The sequence below is a fragment of the Amblyomma maculatum genome, chromosome 4 (assembly GCF_055883805.1).
Source record: "Amblyomma maculatum isolate TAMU_Amacu chromosome 4, ASM5588380v1, whole genome shotgun sequence".
Classification (NCBI taxonomy): domain Eukaryota; kingdom Metazoa; phylum Arthropoda; class Arachnida; order Ixodida; family Ixodidae; genus Amblyomma; species Amblyomma maculatum.
Window position 1 is genome coordinate 130,751,521 of NC_139347.1, and position 7,575 is coordinate 130,759,095.

The following is a 7,575-nucleotide window of genomic DNA, read 5'->3' on the forward strand; positions in this document are numbered from 1 at the left end:
TCTTTCTCTATGGCGGGCTACCGCTGCAGCGAGTGCCGTCGCGCGCGCGTCCGCGCATGCGCACGTTGGTGCCGCCATCCATCATTCGGCGGCAGCGCAAAAAGTCGCGCGTCATTTCCTGGGGCCAGTTTTCGCCGAGTGACCGCTCTTTACTATAGTGTACTACTCTTTACCAGTCTCTTTCTCTATGGCCGGCCCGCGACCGGAATAGGGTGCCTGGTATCGAGGCACCCTAGACCGGAAAATGCTGTGGCGCCACCTACACGTGGGGCAGCTTTTGCCCTCGCACTAAATATTTACAAGTCACTAAATATTTTCAAATTAGTGCCTAATTAATTAATGATTACTTATTAGCGACAGTTGCGTAATAAATTATAATTAATGCCGTGTATCCGGTATAATCAACCACACAACAGTAAATGTAAAACTGCGAAGATAAATTGGAGCGCGATCTCGTCACTGCCAGCAGAATTCACTGAATAAATGTACTCGCAGAATGTGATAGAGTAGTCGCTCGTTTTACTCATAGCAGCATCATAGCCTCCTTTATACACTCTGTGCCTGTCAACTTGTCAACTCCGCGCTCCGCGGCCGTCGCCGCCGCTCCTCCTCCGTTGACAAGTTACGCCGCTGGCAGCCGAGAGATGGCGACAGCGACGTAGGCTAAAATCTGCCTATGCGCTCGCTCGTGGGATGCACGCTGCGATCGTCTGCTACGATAGCCTGTGCGGGAGTTTGGAATGTGCGTGACTGGGTGACCAAGCTGTACATGCTCCCTGCTACGTTTGTGCGAGACGGCGTTAAATGCTGAATTGTCGTGATATCGTGGAGGATGCACGGCTATGCAGGGAAAAGTGATGTAGGCCTAGGCTAGCTCAGGCTCGGCCATAGCTCGGCGCAGCAACAGTGCTCCCTCATCCCGCACCGGTTCCTCCCTCTCATTCCACCGGCTCTCCTGTTGTCCCGCGCGGTGATGGCGCGAAGCTCAAAGGGGCGAGAGCGCACGGACGCACAGATGGAGCAATGCGACGGCTGCCAGAGATGGGTCTACCTCGACGAGACCGACTTTGAGGATCTTCAGACAGCCAATGCAGCGGTCTCGTTTACTTGCAAGCTGTGTGTGCGGTTGGAGGCGCTCAGTGCCGGGCTATGCGCGGCGGAGGAGGAGGTGAGGACACTTCGGCGAGACGCCGCTCGGGCATCGCAGCAGGCAAGGGGGTTACCGATCACACACGGGGATGAAGCTGCTAACTTGGCGCCCGACCAGGGACCCCATCTTGAAATCAAACTAGCGCACTTCAAAACAAAGACACAGGAAGAGAACGACAACACAGCGCTGACTTCAACAGGTTTTTATTAGAGAGTGACACAATATATATGTACGAAAAGTGGGCGTGAAAGAATTGATAACTGCTGAGTTTGCACGTGGCATAAAACACCGAACGCAAAGTTAAAAGGCGCACGATAACAATATAGGTCAAAGCAAGGCAGAACGGCAGGGCTATAAAAAATAAAGAAGCGAAAAACGGGGAAGCATGTAGGTAAAAACAGTTAAATATGGCACGATCCGAAGATACATAAACTAAAATCGAAAAAAGGCCAAAAGGGGCATTAAGAGCGATAAAAAACAGAAAAGGGGCATTAAGAGCGATAAAAGAATCAAAAGGACAATTAAAAGCATTACAAGACCAAAAGGGCATTAAAAACAGAATACCTAAAACAACCAAGGCCAGGCCGCTAGAGGCGGAGGAGTGTACCCGGAATCTAAACATTAAAACTACTGTGCGTCTGGTTCAAATATTCTAACTCGCGTTTAGTCAGGGCTATTGAGGGTGTGCTAACACAATTTTGACCTAGCTTTAGAATGTGAGCGGCTTCTACGATTTCGCGTGTGAACTGATGTACATTTCTCGCAATGACAGTGCAATTATGAAGGGATGGCTCACAGGGCTGAGAAGGACATTTTAGGCAGTGAACATCTAGGTTTCTTTTCGTACAATACTACGAAAAGAAACCTAGGTGTTCACTGCCTAAAATGTCTTTGCTGAAGAAAGCGGGCAGAATATCGTTGCTCCGGGTGGCATCACGCCAGCGGCGAGCAGCGGTGGTCTACCAGACACCACGAGATCATCTGCCGGCCAGCAGCCCAGGCCCCGAAGTAAGCGGAGGGACAACACCTTGAGCGAAGGCAGGTGTGCTGGTCAGAAGATGCCCCGTACGGGTGCGGGGGACGCCCTGGCCCCGACTTCACGGGAAATCTGTGTCATCGGGGACACAAACGTCCCACGCCTGGCGCGAGCCCTTCGCCGCCAGCTGAGCACTCGAGACTGCGTGAAATGGCGCTACGTCCGACGGGCGACGGTGCACGATGCGCAGTGTTTGCTGCGTCGTTATCAGAGCCACGGGCGGCTGCGCGATTCCCTGGTGGTGCTTCACGTTGGAGTGTTTGACATACTACAGGGTGTGGAGCCGGAGGTGGTGTGCAGTTCTATTCGTGACGATGTGTTCCCGTATGCGCCGAATTTGGTCATATGTGCCCTTCCAGTGGTGTGTGCTGGGGATGTCGACCCAAGGCCGCGCGTTGTCCGGCTCAATGCCGAGCTGAAAATGTTGTGTACATCTATAGGTGCCACATTCGTGGAGGCCGCAGGATTGCAAGGAGACCGAGTATTGGCGAGGGATGGTCTGCATTACCGTGCATTACCGACAAGTGGCGAACAAATTGGTGGAGCTTGCGCAGCGTTTTTAGGCGGAGAGGGCGGGGCACGGAAAACCCGCACGGAGCATCGCCTACAGGGGCACCAGACCACGGCGCAGAGCAAACACATACCTGTTTCTGGTCCGGCAAAACATGCTGGCATCAGCACCGAAAGCCTGTGCGCGCGCGGGAAGATGACAACGGGGGCCCTTGGAGAGGGGAGCACTCCCCTGGCCCTCGGAAAGGTGACCTCACCACCGCAGTTGTACGCTCAGGGACGGGTGCCCTGGGTCCAGCCCACCAATCGGGACGGACCAGCATATCTGACACCACCCGCACCCCAGCTACCTTTTCCGCCATCCCAGTGTGGCCCGATCCTCGGTTTTATGGACCTGGGCCGACACAGAGTGTGCTGAAAACCAGTATTATCCGACGCTCGCCCAGCAGTCCAGGTCCCAAGCCCACCAAATGGACGCCGGAATAGGCCGCGACCTCTACCACATCGTGGCCGAGATGGTCAGTCGCCACATGGCGCTACAGGTACCCCGACCAGTACAGTAACAGGCCGCAGGCGGCCTCGCGTCCACCAGCGGAGAAAGGAGCAGCTGTGTTTTTCGGTGGGCTTCCTGAACCTACAGGGCGCTCGGCGGGAGCAGAAATGGGCCGAGCTGTATCGCGCTTTGGACATGGAGCGGTTTTCGGTGTATGGGGTGGTGGAAACGCACCTACGAGACCTGGAAGAACCACCCATCGATGCCGAGTGGTGCTGGTCGGGGCGCAACAGGGATGCCCACAGTCGTAAAGGAGGTGGGGTCGGAGTATTGTGGTCACGGAATCTCCAATGGAAACGCGTAGAAGGCTGCAAGGAACACTTATGGGTGGATGGTAAAGTGATGGGGCATCCCACTGTAGTGTGCGTGCTCTACTTGCCTCCGCAACATCAGGCCGAGAATTTACAGTTGATGGACTGTGTGCGCCGGGATGTGCGTCGCCTAGCCGCCAGCAGGCAAGTAATAATCCTCGGCGACTTTAATGGTCACCTTCGCGAGCTGGACGACCGCACAGACGCTAATGGGCAACTTCTGCAGCTGGCTGAGGAGTTCGACCTGACGGTCGCCAACCTTCAGCCACGGCGTGAGGGGCAGGCCACATGGTGCGCGCGTGGTAGTTCAACAACTATTGATTGCGCGTTGGTTTCATCCAGCCTTATGCTTGCGCTGCGGGAGATAGCAGTCAACGAGGGTGGTCTTTTCAACCTCGGAAGCGACCACAGCCGGTTACGACTCGTCTTTGGCAGCTACCGCAAGAAAGATGGAACCAGCTTGCGTATCCCCCATCGGGCTGGCGCGTACCTTCCATGCCAGGCGACTGAGCGAGTGGTCGACGAGTTCGAGGCGTCCCCGGGGAGAATGGAGGCGCGGACCTACGACCAGTACATGTCTGCGCTACATGCAATAATTCTGGACCACATGGTTTGTGAAAGCTCACGTCGTCGTAGGAGGAGGAATCCGTGGTGGGAACGAGAGGTGGAAGTGGCGTGGCGGGAGCGGCGTGCGGCAAATCGCAACCACCGGATGACCATTAAGGAAGGTGTTCCGGACGCGATAGCGGCCACTTGGGCAGACTACTTGCACCTAAAGCACAAGGTGCAAACACTGGTGCAGGCGAAACTCGCGGAGCACAACCTTCGGCTCATGAGGTCCCTGCGCGAGGAGGGCTAAGACGGCAGCACAGAAATTTTGGGGCTATGTGCGTTCAATGGACCGGCGGGATCCCCCGCTGCCCCCAATCATCGATGCGACGACAGGGCAGCCAGCTGAAAATCAGCAAGAGTACATGACGGCATACTATGCCACCTTGTATGGACAGACGGTAGCATGTGAGGAGCCCGTAACCTCGCCGATGGAAAAGGGGACTCCGGAAGAGATGGAGCCGCGGTGGGAGATCTTCAGCAAGACCATGGAGCGCGCCCTCACTCGCATAAGTGCTCGTACAGCCCCGGGACCTGATGATGTGCCGGCTCGTTTGGTGAAGAGCCTCGGCCCGGAGTCAAGAGAACAGCTCGCTGGCCTCTTTACAGCTGTTATCAAGGGAGCCTCAATCCCGGATGAATGGCGGCGGGGGCGAGTCGTTCTCATTCCAAAGAATAGAGAAGTGACGGGAAACCTGCCGGACTTCCGCCCGATTACAGTCACCAGTGTCATGTACCGGCTCTTTGCCAGATTTCTAAAGGAGTGGCTCAGTGGCTGGGTGGAGGCTCGCGGTGTGCTCACCGAGCTGCAGAATGGCTTCCGGCCAGGCCGCCAGTTAGATGACAACTTATTTGTCATAACGCAGTGTGCAGGCATTGCGCGGAAGGAGGGGCGCTCGTTGTTGTGCTGCTTCATGGACGTCGAGAAAGTGTGCGACAACGTGCCCCATGAGGCCTTGTTTGCGTGCCTGTTATCGCGCGGTCTCCCAAGGACACTCGTGTTGACCATCCGGCGCCTCTACGGGCGGAACTACATCACTGTGTGCTTTGGTGATGTGCATTCAGAGCGCATAGTGGTGACGAAAGGCCTTCGGCATGGCTGCCCACTGTCGCCGTTCTTGTACCTGGTATATGTCAAGCGTGGAGCGGGCCCTGATTGCATCAAGCATGGGATTTCGCCTGCGGCTGAGCACAAGCGACGAGGGCTGCCGACTGCCAGGACTTGCTTTCGCCGACGACCTGGTCGTGATGGCAGAATCGGCGAGGGACCTTCAGCGGCTCGTCGATATCTGCCACGCTGAAATCTCCGTGCTGGGGCTGCGGTTCAGCACTAAGAAAACGGCGGTTGTCCGGCTGGCTGGTGAGCGCGCGGGCGAGGACGAGATCACACTGGGCGGGCACCATCTGACCACCTACACAGCGTATAAATCCCTCGGAATACACCTCTCCGATGGGGCGGACATGTACTTTGTGCACGAAGCGGCGCTACGCCAGAGTGCTCTGCGGGCTCAGTGCATCCTCCGCCACCGGTGGTGCCTCTGGGGCTGCAGCCGTTATTTGACGGTGCGCGACCTTTGGAAGTCGGTTCACGTGCCGGAACTGTCGTTCGCCAACTCTGTGGTTTGTCTGTCGGCTGGTACGCGCGGATGGCTTGAGAGGCGACAACATAAAGTTGGGCGCATTGCCCTTGGCTGCCATGGCCAGGTTGCCATTGAGGCCATCCAGGGCGACATAGGCTGGTCCACCTTTGAGGCACGGGAGGCGGCCAGCAAGTTGGCCTTTCGCGGCCGACTGCTCTTCTTGCCACGGAAGCGTTGGGCGAGGCGCGTGTTCGAGTATTTGGCTGCCACTTGTATCCAGATGGACTGGGCCAGGCGAGTTTATCAACTTGAGAAGAAGTTTGGCTTTTTCACGCACCCTATGGCGGCGTGAAATGGGCTGCTGAAGTGCGACTGCGAGTCAGGGAGGCTGAGGGTGTCAGGTGGGCCAGGGATATGGAAGCCAAGTCCACGTTGGCGCTGTACCGGGAGCACAAGCAGAACATCGGCCCGGTGCGGTTCTACGACAACAGCATAGGCAGCGGCCGACTTTTTGAGGCACGGGCTGGTGCCTTGCGGACTTTGCTCTACCGGCGCCGTTTCTATCCTGCAGTGTCGTGTACTCTATGCAGGGTGTGCGACAATGAGGACGAATCGGTGGAGCATTTAGCCTTGCGCTGCCCTCGTCTCTCCATGCCGGCCATAAAGAGCGCCACACTCCCACAGGCGCTCGGTTTCCCATCAACCCCACCCGCAACAGTGGACGGCGCCTCCGGAGACAGCGCGGCCGCTGACAAAGCATTGCTTAAAGCAACTGCTGCGACGACGAGAAGGCTCGCCGAATGGTGGAGTGCAGTTCGCCAACTGTGATGAAGTTTGGGCCGGGTGTGGGGGTGCGAGTGTGTGGTGAGGGTAGGCGCGGTCGTGGGGTGTGTCCAGGTGAAGTGCTGCGCGTGACCTTCTTAGTTGATGTCTCTTTAGACAATTGTGTGTGTGTGTGCGAGCTTTTTTTCTTTTTTTATTAGCTGGGACACCAATATTAATCTGGTGTCCACCCGTTACAAAGGGACTAGCTAACACTATCATCATCATCATCATCACCTTCGCCAGGCGAGTGCCGGGTGCGCCGTGAGTTGGTTGGTTGGGAACTTTGGGATATTCACGGGGGGTGGAGGGGAACCGGACACGGGTTATGCCGGCCTAATGTCGCGGCGGCACTCTTGGTGTCCGGGGGATGGGGAAGTGGGATGTTGGGAGGGGTGGGGGGGGGGGGAGATCGCCTTGTCGTCTTGACCCGCACCAAGCAAACAGCCCGGTGAGCATCGGCAGGTCGGTGGTCCGGTGCGCAGCCTCCGGTGCAGCAGCGCTTGCGGGGGGTCCAGGCGAAGCCATGGTACTGCGCCTCTGCGAGGCACAGGAAGGACTGCTGGTGACAGCAGGACGCCACGGCGATTGGGGCAACCGCCGCAGCAGGAGGGGACCGCGATAGACTGCTGCCAAGGCAGCAGGCGGCGGGTGGCGCTGAGGAGACCGTCAGTAGACAGCGCGCCGAGGCCCGCGAGCAGGGAGCCCACGGGGAGCTGTCCCGGAGTATCCAGGTAGCAGCAGGAGGGGGTGCCAGGATTCACGAGAACACGTGGTCCATGGCGGCGAGGTGGAGCCGCCTCGGTGCACACAAGTGGTGCTGCGAGGACGGCGGGTGGCTTGCACGTGGCAAGCATGCTGGCTTTGCTGGAAGCGCGAGCGCAGCGAGGACTGCGGCATCACAAAGATGTCAGCAGGGAGTCACCGCGACGACGAAGTCTGGCGGCAACTGGGGAGGCTGCCGGAAACTGCTGCAGCAGCAGCAGCGCGGCGGGTAGGTCGCC

General features: G+C 57.5%; 1 protein-coding gene across 1 annotated transcript; it reads left to right on the forward strand.

The window, feature by feature from the left end:
* The first annotated feature begins 4,456 nt into the window (after window positions 1-4,456).
* Window positions 4,457-6,101, forward strand: LOC146192589 (uncharacterized). Its single transcript, XM_084600468.1, has 2 exons — window positions 4,457-5,004; window positions 5,309-6,101. The coding sequence occupies exons 1-2, from the start codon at window positions 4,457-4,459 to the stop codon at window positions 6,099-6,101; spliced, it is 1,341 nt and encodes a 446-aa protein (XP_084456594.1).
* The last annotated feature ends 1,474 nt before the right edge of the window (window positions 6,102-7,575 follow it).

Coding starts and splice junctions, on each gene's coding strand:
- LOC146192589 (XM_084600468.1), top strand. CDS start 4,457: ATGGACCGGCGGGATCCCCCGCTGCCCCCAATCATCGATGCGACGACA. Junction 5,005..5,308: donor GGCTTCCGGCCAGGCCGCCA/GTTAGATGACAA, acceptor GTATATGTCAAG/CGTGGAGCGGGCCCTGATTG.